At 35.0% G+C, this 16,213-nt stretch overlaps 1 protein-coding gene across 1 annotated transcript in view; it reads right to left on the bottom strand.

Moving 5' to 3' along the window:
- Positions 1-16,213, bottom strand: part of prex2 (phosphatidylinositol-3,4,5-trisphosphate-dependent Rac exchange factor 2) — a 152,081-nt gene that overhangs the window by 9,239 nt on the left and 126,629 nt on the right. Inside the window, exons 38-39 of the mRNA XM_081353151.1 lie at positions 5,304-5,406; positions 210-277 (exon numbers count right to left, since the gene is read on the bottom strand). Of these exons, the coding sequence (XP_081209277.1) occupies positions 210-277; positions 5,304-5,406 (171 nt within the window). The remainder of the gene's footprint in view (positions 1-209; positions 278-5,303; positions 5,407-16,213) is intronic.

Below are 16,213 nucleotides of genomic sequence, written 5' to 3'. Positions count from 1 at the left end.
ATCAATATAGAGCTTTAATAATTCTGGAGGCCTACACATTTTTCTGAAATGTGTAAATCTTCGAACCGTGGCATTTAGGTCTAAAATTATTTCATGCACATTTTGTAAAGGTTAGTGAAAACCACAGTGTGAATGTGAAGGGACTGAAATTGTGTGTGTGTGTGTGTGTGTGTGTGTGTGTGTGTGTGTGTGTGTGTGTGTGTGGTTACCTTGGAACTGTTGAAGGAGTGCGGTCTCTCACTCCCAGGTTCTTGGCCGAGTTCTGCACTCTTGCTCCCTAAAAAGAGCCATAATTATAAATGACTTGCAGGCCTTTCAGAACAGTTATTCTTTAAATAAGAATACATATTCTGTGTCCAGTCGGTCAAAGGTGAGAAGTAAGTCATTCACAGTGTTGTAGATTGCTATGGAACCAATATGAAATATCAACTCAAAAAAATGTATTAAAAAAATAAAGGTTGAGAAAAAAAAACACCTAAAATGTCTTTATTAAGGCTGGAATTAATATATTTTAGTTGCATTAATTACATGATATACCAAAATAATGAGTCTAAGATTAATGAACCTAAGATTAATTAATCTTTGATGAGGTAAATTTGCAATGTTTTGCATTGACGTGGTATTTCAAGCGTGAATTACTCTGATGAAAGAAAAACTCCTCATAATTTAATTTATGAACCGGTCAGGAGGCTTGATTAATTACATTAATATTTCTATTATGACACAAAATAAATGAATGTAATAAATGAAGTAACTGAATAAATTCATGTAATTAACATAATTTAAAATGTCAAACTGACAGTGCAAGGTTTCAAATAATAACTGTATATATATACTGTATAACAAATTTAAATGTGTGTTTATTTTATTTCAAGTAATGGAAATGTTTCTTTGTATAATAACCCTGATATATTTATGTATAATATTTGATCAAACATCTTTTAAAATGAAATCATCCGATTTCTTTTCAATTTCTGTACCATGGAAAAATGACTTTTTTAAAATAAATGCGCACCATCTGGTCCTTCTATTTTTAAATAATTTATATAATAATTTTCCTTTTTATATAATAATTTCCCTGCCTTCCTTCATAGATGTTGTATCTCATATTTCACAGGAAAAGCGCACTGGTAGAAGATCCTGCCAGCCAGCTGAACCTGTGACTTACAAGCTGCATCTGTCATCCCAGTTCACCAACGCTGACCTTGTCAGGTGTGTTAGATGGACTTGTTTGTGATCATAAATTAGAATTTAAAACATTCATACAACTCATACAACATGTGATTTAGAGGAGCACATCCTGTCCCACGCTAAAATGAATCACAGGCCTGTTTAACACACGGCGCTTTTGCTGCGAGCGGAATCCTATCACGTCAAAATGAAGAACGGCCACCTGCGCCCTGACGTAGGAGCGAAAACGTGTATCTTGCACATTTTACAAACATAAGCTGTTTCCGCAAATAGCTCTGCAGGGTTGGTTTGACGCGAGGCGTCTCGGCAGGTGCGTCTGGATCAGCATAAACACTACCGGAAGTCTGGGACCGAAGAACAGGTACTCTGTCTCTCTGATGATCATCAGGCACGGTCAGTCCCTTATCCTGTCATGATAACATCAGCAATTACACCACCAGAGTCACGCCGTTCGCCTAACGCTTTCCTGGGACGTTAAAGGACACGGCTGGACAGAGAGGAGAAGGACTGAGATATGAGAGGGCGAGAACACAATGAGCCGTTGTCTACAGACACGGAGAAGATTATCCAACCACTTGATAACCTTTTCTTCAACAATCGCTTCTCTAAAAATATGGTTAACTCATTTTAGCAGTTCAGCAATTTGGTGTTTATACACAGAAACTCCATAATGGAGCGATTCGTCAGTGTCCCTGTTGCTTCCTCTATGAGTTCCAGGCATTATGATGGATGAGTCTCTTTTAAGTCTCGCTGTGAGGTACGAATCACGAATAATAATAAATAGCCGGCCAGGGGGAGCTCTGATGATAGTCATTCATATTGATATTCATAAAGTCATTTTGGAGCCCGGACCGGCGCAGGTAAGGACTCATCGCCCACAGGCGCTCCAGAATATAACATAATATACATGCATTATGAATTCAGCAGATTTAAAATAATAGGTAATGCTGAAATGCAAATATATAGCCTATCATAAAAATTTATGGCTAGCCTAAAGCACAAACATTTTAATGACCTGACCTATGAATGACTATTTCTTAATGCTGGGTTTTTTATTGGGTTCTTGCTTCATATTTGACATGGAAAATCAAGTGGAGACCCAAAATCATGACCAAATTAAACAAAAAGTTCCTTAAAACCCAAACATTAAAATGTATTCAAACGACCATGAACTGTATAGGCTTACAAATAATGCAAACTATTTAAATGATAATTAAACTATTCGTTTTCATTTATTAAATTTAGAATTAATATTTTACTTATTTATCAGTTCTACGTATTCAAAAATGACTTTGAATACAATTTATATACAACAATATGCGTGTGTGTAAAGTAATTTTAAATAAAAATGTTTTTAATTAATTACAATAAAATTAATTATTGATATTTATTACTAAATGTATTAATAAATCGATGAAATATAATAAATAATATAATAAATAAATAGATTATTAATATTTATTAATACATTTATGCATTTATAAATTATTGATTTGCATATATATATATATATATATGCAAATCAATAATTTATAAATTTATAAATGCATAATTTTGCATCACAGCTGAAGTGGAGCACATGAAACAATAATTTATACGCATATATGCAAATCAATAATTTATTTATGCATCAACGTATTATTAATAATCCACACATAAAGAAAATGTACTTTGTTTTGCTAATATTATTATTTTTACTACTACTTTTATTACTAAATAATTATTACAATTTGTAACACACACTGGCCGACCCAACAGATGAGGAACACTGCCCTAATATACTCTTCTAAAAGTTTTGTGACCGGTCTTTACCTCTCATGACTCAGGCCCACCTTGAAGTTTCATTCCTTCTGAGCTGACACAGCAACTGTCATAGCCTTCTATTATACAAGTCTCACAGTGCTTAATGATATAAAAGGAGCAGACCCTGTCAGGTCATCCATAACCTCGTGAAGGACGTTCAAGGCTAGTCGGAAAAAGACTAACAATCTTCCCACTTTCTAAATGAAAGGTATAGGGAGACTTCATTTCATGAGCGTTTATCCTCCTCCTTCCAGACTAGCTAACTGGAGGGAGGAAAAGCTTATGCTAATAGCCATGTAGAGAAGAAACCAAAATGAGAGAAAGCAAACCAAGGCAGTTAAGCTTGTTACATTTCCCAAAATAATTAAACAGTCCTTTGAAAAAAATAAATCCTCCTCGAAATGAACACGGTGGCCTAATGTTTGGATTTTTTTGCAACTGTAATTCCAAGAAAATTAACGGGGTCAGTCAAATTCAGAAAACATTCAAAGCAGAGGTAGATATTAGCTCATCTTTTTTTCCACTGAAATATAGCACTTATATAATAATAATATAGAATAATTTCCCAGTAGAAAATGTAATTAAGAAACAATGGGTTTATACAATCATTTAATACAGGGATGGGCAACTTGGGTCCTGCAACTGTCCTGCAGAGTTCTCGAGTGCCTTGGCCTCATATGTTTTTTGCAAGCTAATCAAGGTCTTCGGGATTACTAGAAAGCCCTGTAGCTTTTCATCAGAGCTCAACTCTGCAGGATAGTGGCCCTCCAGGACTGAAGTTGCCCATCCCTGATTTAGATGGTCAAGGTAATTCAACCTTATGCACTTTTATGTCCCAGAGGTTGATTTTTTATTAAAAACTAAAAGATTTCAGCTTTTTTATTTTTTTCTTCACATTGAAGATCCCATTGAAAGTGATGAGTGAAAAATGCAATTTTGTCAAATAATGCAAAAATATCTTATTTCATTTAACTTAGGATACATTCAAGCTATCAAATGAGTATCAAAAAATGTCATCATTTGAGATGTGGTGGAAATTATGTGTTGGGAGTTTTTATGACTCCGAGAAGAAGAAAAAAGAACAATAATTCTCCCGTGAAGTTTGGGGTCAGTGCGTTGTTTTTGTTGTTGAAAAAAATGCAAGGATGCATTAAATTGATCGGTAAAGACTTTTCTAATGTTAAAAAGATTTCTATTCCACATAAATGCTGCTCTGTTGAACTTTCTGTCCATCAAAGAAATGTTACTTGAGAACCAATTCAGCATATTAGAATGATTTCTGAAGCATCATGTGACAATAAAGACTGGAGTTATGATGCTGAAAAGCATCTTTCAGCTTTGCCAAAACAAGAATTAAGTACATTTTAAAATGTCTACATGTCATGGATTTTAAATTATCTCAATATGTTCCTTGAGTTTCACTTATAAATGTCAATAAAGTGTTTTTGTGATGTAGTGTAAGACATCATAGATCCTATCCAAACGAGCATTGGAGCATGATTGGTGCTTGTTTATAATGAGGAGGACCTTTAGGCTATGAAACTTGCAGGATGTTTTAATAGTACAAAGTCCTCTTATATGTCAAAAGATTAGGAAAATTAGATTTCTTTATGTCATGACGCATCTAAAGGGGTAGTTCACCCAAAATTATCCGAACATTTACTCACCCTCAAGCCATATAGGTATATATGACTTTCTTCTTTCAGCCAAACACAATTAGAGTTATATTACAAAATATCCTGGCTCTTCCAAGCTTAATAATGGGAGTGAATGGTACATTAGATTTTGAAGCCCAAAAAAGTACATCCATCCATCATAAAAGTAATCCATATGGCTCCAAGGGGTTAAAGGGGTTCTGAAGCAAAGCGATGCGATTTTGTAAGAAAAATATCCATATTTGTAACTTTATAAACTGTAAAGCTTTTGGGCTTCAAAATCTAAACCATTGACTCTCACTATAAAGCTTGGAAGAGCCAGGATATTTTTTAATATAACTCCGATTGTGTTTGGCTGAAAGAAAAATGTCATATACACCTAGGATGGCTTGAAGGTGAGCAAATTATGGGATAATTTCCATTTTTGGGTGAAATAACCCTTTAAGATAGAAAACAGTTATATTAAATTATAAAATACATTAGTTAAATGCAGCCTTGGTGAGACTTCTTTCAAAAACATTAAAAGAAAACTTTTGAACGGTACTGTATATACATTGTTGGACATTGTTAGTGGACAAATTAAATAAACTAGAGAGAGTGTAAAAAGTCCACAGGGCCAAAAGTTTTGAAGAAACATCCAATAACAGAACATACCTGCTTCCTCATGACGTCAGTGGCCTGCAAGATGCATCGTGGGGGCAAGCCGTGATTCCGGGCCAGAAGAATGGCCTGTTCCAGCGTAACACTTAGTGTACAACTGCAAGACCGGGAAGAAAATACAGGTCCGCATTTAGCACCATACACTCCACATTATAATGTCAAATCAGAGCTGTTTATCAAATACATACGTATTTCATAAAGTATTCAGATGCTGATTGCAGCAATAGCAAAAATGAGGGGTAAAATGAAAAACAGATCACTCAAGTGTATTGAGGGAAAACAAATCTGATCAGAGACCACTTTCCGCTTGCCATGTTCTAATTTAATTAATTACGCTGAGATGATTTTAATTAATAATTTAATTATAAAACAGAGAAGCTAAATAAATAGGACTAAATTCTGATTAAAGCATTTAAGAGGAGGACAGATTCTGGCTCTACTGGGAAAGTCGAGGCATTTAACAAGCTTGTGCGATCCGGGCTAGTGTCTCATCCGTCTGTGTCAGAGCCTGGCTAACATGAAGACCTGTCAGATGTGCTTTCATTCCAGCTTGATGAAGCATGACATGTGCTTTCATTCTCTGAGAACATGTGTCTGCCACTCACGTCCCATTAACATTTGAACAGACAGTCAAAGGGTAGCGTGGCCAAACAGGTGTGAGAGACATACACTCCACTGCATTGTTCTGAAATTGAACAGTCCCAAGACACCAATAAACATCCCCCAAGGTGAGTTATAAGCATGCAGTCTCTAAAAGAGACAAAGACTGTGACCACTAGATAGGAGTGGGAAAGCAGCCAATCAGGACAAAAGATCTGATAAACAAAATCATCCTGAATAAGAGGCCAATATAACTTTATGAGCTAATAACTCCTTTCCATAACCATGTGATGTATAAACAACTCAACCTAATAATCTCCAATCTAAACATGAAACCTTTACAACCCACTCGCAATAATCACGAAAATCCCATTAGATAGCAAAAACACTAGGCTGTGCAATAACTCTTTTATTTATTAAGATCATGGAAAAATATATTTCTCAAAAGCTTTCTGAGGAACAATGAGCAGCGTATGACCTAAAAAGACCTAATCCAAATGACCAATCTAAGGAAACATTTACACAACAGCGATGTGAACAAACCCCCCCGTTCACATGGATCGGCGATAACGATGTCACTTTGTAAAGAAACACTACGCGCCTTTAGACTGAACACGTAAACGCTGTAAACGTCAACGTTGTTGTGTAAACGAATAGCCAAAACATATCAAAAGTTTTCCGTTTTTAGTTGAAAACAGTGTCGTGTAAACGGCCCCTAAATGACGACTTATTTCGGGAGATATCAAACTATTTTAGATCTGATAAACAATGAAGCAATCGATAAAAAAGTCAATATCTGACACTGCTATTTTTTTTTATACCTGTGGGGAAACTAGTGAGCAGAGATTTAACACAATGACTACAGAATCCGTCAAAAAGATATGGTTATTTAATAGCTTGTCCACTGTCTATATCCATGATGCATCATCCTGACATTTCCATCTCGTTTTTGGTGATATATTATATACATGTTCACAGGCTTTTTACCGGCAGAGGTGTCAGATTTGTTATATGGCTCTCATCTGTGAATTCAATCATTCAGTTCTTCTGAAGTGAGAACAGCACTGACCTTTGGCTCAAGTACAAGAGATTTTTTTTAGTTGATCTCAGTATGCAGATAGTGAAAATTCTAGCTATCACACTAGAAAATATGAAACTTACTGGATGATGGATTTGTTTTCTGTGCCTTTGTAATAAGTGCATCTGAATTCGGTGCTTGTTTCACTCTTTGATTGTCTGCCCTTGGCAACAAATTGGTTACTTTCTGCTGACTATGTTGAAATACACCGGATGCTAAGATGTATTTTACCCTCAGATCGATCCTTTTGATTTATAATAGAGAAAAAAAAACATGATACAAAGATTTCAGTCAGCAATCGCCAGTGTTCCTCACATGGGCCATTGATACTGAACAGTCATTTTAAACTTCAAGGACACGTCATGACGCAGCAAAGAGAGGTGAATCTCACTAAAGTGTAGGCTTGATTCATGTTTATCCGTTACGCTGATAGACACATATACTGAGTGTCAAGGGCACTGCGTGACCTCTTAACTACGCCTCGATATTGATCCTTCGCAATGTTTTATGGCTGATTGAGCTGTCTCGTCGCTTCTCAGCCGTAACGTTCCTACTGTTACTTAATTGCTTGAGGGAATGCTGCTCAAACGCAAGCGTAAAGGCCCTTACACACTCACGTCATACGCCACTTTGACCTCCACATGACAAGCATTAAAGAAAGCATCACTGAAGAATAATTATATGTGGTTGCTAGCAAGAATGTGGGAAGAGCTAACTATATAGTAAAATTGTGAAAGCAAAAACAGTGTTATTTTAGTATTTTTTATATACTATTTTCTTGTCATTTTATCGTGTTTTTGTAATTTTTTGTTGTTGTTTTATATATTTCTGAATAGCTTTAGCTTACTTTGTTTTAGTTTAAGTAATTTAGTACTTCAATTTATTTCTGTCAGTTGCCAAGCCAACATTTCCAATGATGTACAGTAACAAAGTATTTCTCCTTCATTACCGTATAAGTATTTTTAAGTAATTTTACTTCACTACATTCCAAGGCATAATATCTTACTTTGGTCACATTTTAGATTAGGGTCCAATTCTCACTATTAACTAACCATTAACTACAACAATAAACGGCTTATTAATAGTTAGTAAGGTAGTTATTAAGTTTAGGTAATGGGTAGGATTAAGTGATGTAGAATATGGTCATACAGAATAAGGCATTAACAGTGCTTTATAAACTAATAAACAGCCATTATCCTAGTAATATGCATGCTAATAAGCAACTAGTCAATAGTGAGAATTAGACCCAAAGTGTTATTTATTGCACAACATTCCATAAAAACATATTGTTCCTCATTATTTTGAATGGAAGAAATCGCCACCCTCCTGAGACGTAAGAACGATGTCCGACTCGTGAAGTTGATTACTTTCAATGAATCTGTTGAACTAGTTCACAAATAACACTGAACGACTTTTTAATAGTATTTGTCGCAACATATTTGCACAAGTTTCCATATAAAAAAATAAATAAAAAAAAACAAAACTATATAGTATATTTCGCTTGTTGGCACACTTGAATTATCAGTAACTTAAATTGATTTTTTTTGTATATTAAAGTTTGATAGTGTATAATAAGTGTTTGTAATAAAATAAAAAGTTTGCTTATTTGCAATACATATTAAATGTATGCACTAATCATTATTATTAGTTGCTGACTACTGACTAGTTTGGCTAGAATAAATATATTGGTTCAGTGATCAGTACTTTTTACTTTTAATACTTAAGTATGTTACAAATCAAGCACTTTTGCACTTTTACTCAAGTAAATCCAAAAATGAGTAGGCTATACTTAAAGTCTGCTAATTGGAACAACTAATTTTGTACTTTAGTTATCTGGAAATAGTGCTGAAGTTCAACTAAAGATATACTTAAGTATATTTGATTGTGCTTAAGTGGAACTATTGCAAGTATACTTAAATATCTTGCATTAAAGAGTTATATTATACAGAATTCATACTATCCTTAACTAATAGTGATATTAAAACACATTTTAGGCTTAATATTAATAAATGTGCATTGTCCAATAAAGTTGCATATTTATATCAGTAACTCTCAAGCGATATGTCAGTAAATATGTTAATGGATTTGTAGTATGAATGTATTTTAAATACATTTTGGTATTGCTTTTTTCACTAGGGTTCTTAAATTGTTTAAGGCATCAGTAATAGCGCTTTAAAGCGAGACACAATTTCAAGGCAGATCAGAGATGCTTTGCCATCACAGCAGAGGTGGGAGCCGCAGGAGCTGCGCACTATGGAGAATCAAAGCTGGCCTGAGGCAAGACCTGTGTGAAGGCATTTATTGGCTCTTTATAAAATAAGCACTCTGAACTCTTCTGCTGATGAATAAAATGTGGAAGAGACTCATCAAATGTGTTTGGTATTCTCAGGGGAGGATGCTTATATGCTTATATACACAGTCAGCAACTTACAACCAGCAGATGTGAATGTCTAAATTACACACTTAAATGTGACTCTGGGACTGGACAGATGGACTAGAGAGACAATAAATGGGAGAAAAAGACATTGGTCTTAATAGATGAATATAATGAAAGATCATATATCCTAAATTGGTGATTTAAGCACTTTTATTGAGCTCTGTAGAGACCCATGGATGTTTCATTGGACTATTCATGCTACAAGAGTAGGACATATGGTTAAAGTACACAAAAAAGAGTGTTACTGAATTCAAGCATTACATATCCCCCCCGTGGTGTCCACTTATGAGGTTGGTCAAGGGTTTTTGTGCCTCAATTTTTATTTTTTGAGCCCTCTGAGTTTGCAGTTGGGTTCAATAAAGTTTTCAGATCTTCATATTCAATAAAAGTCAAAGCCTGCATTGCATTGTATCAGATCCACAACATAAATGTGCATCACCAACTGTTAAAAGTTGAACTGAAATGATTGATGTGCAGAACAATTGGTGTTACACACAGCTAGACACAGCACAAAGTTTGGGGAACTTTGACACATTTAACTCTTATCAGTAAAAGTATCTATCCTATTTAATTCATATTACCTCATTGTGACTGGGGCATGTTTCTGAACAATGCATGGCATCATTAGCCATGTTTCCATCACCACGTTTTTATCCGAATTATGTGATATCGAATGAAAAATGCCTTATGGAAACAGTAAAATTCGATTGAATTTCTTGAATATCGACTAAAATGAAATACGGTCGGTCTGATCGGATTTGATCTTGATCGATATACGGTTTATGCGATAAACGCTGATGGAAACGTTATTTGCCGAATAAATAATGCATTGCGATTAAGTTTTAGGTCATTTTGGGTACAACCCACCACAAAAGAAAAAGTTTTAGTTAATTTCCGCCCAGTTTGCACCCATTATAGGCTACTGTCTGGTTTGCACACATGGCCGGTGTCAACAACGTGGACAAACGAGGAGACGAGATACTTTTTGAATTGAATTTAACAGAAAAATAAAACGGCTATTATAGCAAAAATCTAAGAAATGCCATAACAGTCAAATAATGTCGCTATCAGCTGTCACATAAGCACCTAGAGTCCCGCAATGGGTTGGGTACCCGCATAAAAGTGGCTAAAACGGATGGATTGTGACATGATTCCTAAAATTCACAGGCGGGGATGCGGGCGGATAATGAACTCCTTGCGGGCGGGTAGCGGATGAAAAATATGTGTAATATTTGTTTGTCTAAATTGCCATTACACACTCGCAAATATTGTGTTTTGGGCATCCTTAAAAATAGTCTTTGCCGTTACCCGACCGATCCTGTCAATTTAGGACCGACCCAATAATTTTTTCCCCCCCTTTTAGTCCGACCGAATGGCCGGTTGTAGTAAGCTTGCGTTAAGATCGACCGATTTTTTTTATTATTTTTTTACTCTTCAAACAACTAATACAAATGCAATAAAATAATATTAATTATATTTTAGTAGGCCTAAGTAAATTGCCCATAGCCTATTATAGGTCTACAAACGTAGGCTACGCTCTTTCTTTTAAATAAAAACCCGTCAATCAAGCAAAATAATATTCAATGATTGTAGGGCAGGCTAATAAGCCTGTGTTGTAACCCTGTCATTAAAAAACGATTTAGTTTTTATGTATTTTTTTTATGTTGATTATATGAAAAGTGAAAAAAGCATGAATAAGATAAGATGATCCCGAATATCGGGAGACAAATGGAGTGGGCAGACATGATTTTGACCACTTTATTAAGTTTGTTTTTGTAGAAAGACTTTCTTTAAAGTGAATATCGTTTCGTATTAATTGTATCTTAATTTTAATCAATGTTTAATCAACCATTTTCCTGGATTTAATATATAAGAGCTAAATCTCAGGCAATATAATCAGGACACGGAGAGGTGCCCGCGCGTGAACTGGAGGTAGCCTAGGGCTACTTGAATGGCCCAAAACAAAGCGCACTTTAGCTCATTAGCCCATTCATGAGGCTATGGTGATGTTGAGAGAGGTGCGAGATAAAAAATAAAGCACTTTAAATTGAATGATTTTAGCTTGTGTGCGATTTATCGCGGCACGGGTCAGATCTGCTGAACTTTGCGAGTACGGGCGGGGGCGGTCCCAAAAAATGGACCCGTGCAGGACTCTGCACCATTACAACTTGTGCAATATTGATCATTTGTTTGTAGATGGCGCGATCCATTTTGTCTAGCAAAACTTTGTTCGCAAATGTTTGCTTGAATGTTGTGCGATTCAGTGTGAAAATGAATGGAAACACCTTAAAATGTCTCAAATCAATTCGATATACCAATTTGATCGCAAAACAGCATGTGACGTCATTACGCACACACTCAAAAAAATGATTTTAGCTCTTTGTTCAATTTCATTAATTAAAATGAGCATATACAACACAACCCTTCATAGAAATGATTCCAGCTTAATTTCATTAAATGTAATCAATGTAATTTTTAAAACATTTGGTTTACCAAATTTTTTTTATTTGAGTCAACATGAATATTTTTCGTTCGTCTTAACCGGATGTCACTCAAAAAAGAATTTTGGCCTCTTGTTAAAATAATTAATTACAATAAGCAGAAGTAACATGATTGTTTAATATTGTCACAACTTAATTTAATTGTGTTCAATCAACCTAATTCATTTGTGTGAAAACTACATGAATCATTGTTGTTGACATCTAACTGGGCAGTGGATCTGTAGTTCCCAGCATGCTTTGCAAGGGACTGCATTTAGAGGGTCAATTTAGGGGAAAAGTGTTATTTTATGTGTTTTTCAGTAAATGGAAAGTGGTTGTTAGTTAATGTTAGTGTTTAATGTTCAGTTATGTTAGAAACTTAGAGGACTTTCTGTAATGTTTTTGAATTTTGTGGTTACCATTATGCAGAAGAGTGGCGACTGTGTTTAGGCTGTGGGCTCAGTATTACACTATATCTGCATTAATCCTCGTGCTCAGACTGTGGGCACTCCGTATACACTGTGTAAACTGCACTCACAGACCTGCACAAGTAATAATTCAATTGAACATTAGTAGTGTCTACCATTAGATGTGCCCGCAGAGTCAAACTAACTAAAATCATAATATTGGTTATTTCAGGTAGGACAAAAACTAAATGTAGTTAACCTGACAAAACTTTATCTAGCAGGAATAACTAAATTAATTTAAATTCATACAACAAGATTACAACAAATTATTTCAAACTAATTCGATTTTGTTGGAAAAATGTAATTCAATTTCGTGGAAAACCTTTCCTTAATTTAATTAAGTTCGTTCAACAGATTATTTTTTTGAGTGCAGGTTTTTATTCGCTTTAAAGCCGTTTGATGGAAACACACTTTCAGCAGCTTTATTCGCATGATTTTTTTTACCGAACTTCAGATAATTCGATTGACAAGTTGATGGAAACATAGCTTATGACACCTAAAAGTTAAGGAAGTTCAGATCGAGATGGACTGGAAACCTGTGGTTCTGAAAGTCACGGTGTTTTCCTAGAGCACTGAACTCATTTACAGTACTTCAATACGTCAAGCAGGCACGTGCACAGGTAGGGCTCAACCTGTGCAGAGCACATGCCCTTTTTGCCCTCACACTCCGAAGTGCCCTTTTTTTGGTGTTTTTTTTTTTTTTTATCAATGCTATTGGTCATCCTTTACGTCTATCTGTCTGTTTTACAAATATTTAGCCAATGAAAGTTCTTAAACCGAGCTTGTGTAAATCTTATTCGATCCTCAAGCTGTCAGTAAGCTGATAACTCCGCCTCCTCTATATTCACTGAATCAACTGAAGTTCCACAAGCAGCCGCACAGTAGACAGCAGCTAAACGAAGTTTTGCGAAGGGTAAATAAATATCTTGTTGTTTGAATAAGTGCTACTAAACACTATGTCTATAAAGGCTCATATTTTATTTATTTGATGACTCACTGACTGAGACGTGGGACGTCGCCTGAGAGAGAGGTCTAGGCTAGCATTTGCCATCTAGTCATAGCCAATACATAGCCTAACGCAAATAACTTAAATATCCTGTGCATACAGTAGTATTTCATCTTTTATAAAATGCGATTTTGGCCAAATGTATTTTACAACAGGAAAAACAAACTAGTTTGTAACCTGTTGATGAAAATGTAATGTGATGCCGCCGGCGCCGTTTTAATGACGGACAAAAAAATGCACATTTGCACACATTCGCTGGTCAAAAACTATATTGATAAGTAATACAACAACATATAATTTGTTTTTACCATCGGAAAATCATAACAGGTGCGCCCCGCGCTGTTTCGTACTGGAACTTACACAAAGCGATCCTCATCACCTAGGTAACATTCTAAGAAATTTCTTCTTTGATTTATGATTGCTGATACACTTAATTTATTAACATTTAGGCTAATCGTGTTATGGTAATAATATTCAATTATGGTTAATTCAAGGCTGTTAATATGTATGTATTCGCTATCTAGCTAATTTTTAATCTATATTATTCTATACTCTCCGCTCATCCTCACATGTATAAAATGTAGTAAAACATGGTTTTACTACAGTAATGTTGTAGTAGTAACTAAAAAAAAAAAAACATTACAGAAGATCACTGTGAAATCTTTATATTGTATCATGCAGAATGTAATTCATGATGTAATTCATTCCAAGGCTTCATTTATTTGATCCAAAATACAGCAAAAACAGTAATATTGTGAAATATTTTTAGTGAATAAGAGACCTTCAAGAGACCAACATCCCTTGTCCTCCACAGCACAGTATCAAATTTTTGCCAGGTAGGCGGATACATGTTGGATATAGTAAAGGTATGGCTATAGTTTCTTATAATCTGGAATTGATTTGGACATAATTACTCAAATTATATTTCAAAATAGTTTGTCAAAAATACTTGACTCATTGCTCTACCTTCCCCTCTTCTCAATGTCATACATAATCATGGTAACCAAATAATACAAATTAGCTTATAAAACCAAACAGAAGAGCTAAAAAAGAGAATATGAAGAGTTCAGATGCAAAAGCCTCTAAGTGCCATCTGAAAATTTCTTCTAGAATGATCATTTTTATCAGGCTCATATATTTAAGTTCAGTAATTTCACTTAAATGGCAATGAAAATTAGCTATTTATTGTCATTTAAGTGAAATTACTGAACTTAAATATACGAGCTTGATAAAAATTATCATTCTATAGAAATTTTCAGATGGCACTTATAGGCTTTTGCATCTGAACTCTCTCTCTCTCTCTCTCTCTCTCTCTCTCTCTCTCTCTCTCTCTCTCTCTATATATATATATATATATATATATATATATATATATATATATTTCTCTGCAAAGTTCATAAAAAAGTGCATAAAGTTCAATAAAAAAAAACTGAATTTTTTAGCTATTCTGTTTGGTTTTGTAAGCTAATTTGTATTATTTGGTTAACATGTTTATGTATGAGTCAAGTATTTTTGACATATTTCTATAAATGCAATTTAAAAAAGAGGGAGTACACAAGAGCAACAGAAGGTTGCTGTTGTATTTAGGTTAAGAGGCCCTTAAAACCCTGTTTATCTATATTATCTATATTATTATTATGGTTGTTATTAATCGTGAATAAATCTAAAGCTTTTTGAGACTATTGTTTTGTGTTATTGAATTTGTCATGAAGACGTGACCATTTCTTCCTTTTATGTAGGCTTACTAAATAATTTTTTTTGATATAAAAAAAGGGAGGGGGTGCCCTTTTTCAGTTTCAGCACATGCCCCTCAAAAGGTCTGTGCACGGCCCTGACGTCAAGGAAAATGTGTTTTCACATTATATGACCATTTCAAACTGTGTTCTTACTCTCCCTATTGTGGAGGAACCAGTAAACTTAGAACAACTTTATACTGAAATTGGACCACTGCAACACCTTGACGAAAGAGCACTTTAAAGCAAAGCTTGTGCGCCTCCATTTCATTTAATTAAAAGCAGGAACTGGCACATTTTGGGTGTTGATTGAGGCCGTTTGGCAAACAAAAATGTATATAAATAGTAGCGCATAATAAAATGCTGATGCTCTGCATTTGATGCATACTGGTTTTAATATGTCAGGATAACCACATCTGACATCCTTCTCAATGGAACTAATTTCATAAACTCTCACATACGTTAAATATTACATATTATAGCAACTTGAATTTGGCTACTATTGAAAAAAATGGACTATAATATGAAAAACATTTCCCAAACCATGTTTTGCACAGAATTATCTAGAACTATCATTTGGTTTTGAGCAAACACAGGTTAAATAGAGAGTGTGTTTGATGGAGGCATCTTTAGAGGGGTGAACAGGACAGAATTCACCGTATCCGTGGCAGGTCTGAGCACCTGCGGCTTCACTAAAGCTGAGATGTGGCCTGTAATTGCTCTGGCGTACAAATGTGAGTTAGTCACACCTAAACCAACACACACAATGCTGAAAACATTTCATGCTGCTTTTCCAATACACTGCAGTAAAGAGCCACTCAAAGAGCAGCATGCATCTGTAGGGCCTTGAAATTGAGATCGAAATATCGTTCCAGCAACATACAGTGCTAATAAAAAGTAAACACCCTCCTGTTATTTTCCACATCCTGAGAATTATTACCAATACCAAAACCAATACACACAGATTATTACAAAATAAATTTGTGTTCACACTTGGCATGTTTGGTTCAATTAAAACGAACCCTAGTGCGATTGCTCTGTTAGTGCGGTTCATTTGAAGAAGTGTGAATGCTGCCATTTGAACCCTGGTGCGCACCAAACAA

The sequence above is a fragment of the Scardinius erythrophthalmus genome (assembly GCF_964197995.2).
Source record: "Scardinius erythrophthalmus genome assembly, chromosome: 22".
Taxonomy (NCBI): domain Eukaryota; kingdom Metazoa; phylum Chordata; class Actinopteri; order Cypriniformes; family Leuciscidae; genus Scardinius; species Scardinius erythrophthalmus.
The sequence above is the reverse complement of the archived record's forward strand: the minus strand, read 5'-3'. Positions and strand labels throughout refer to the sequence as shown.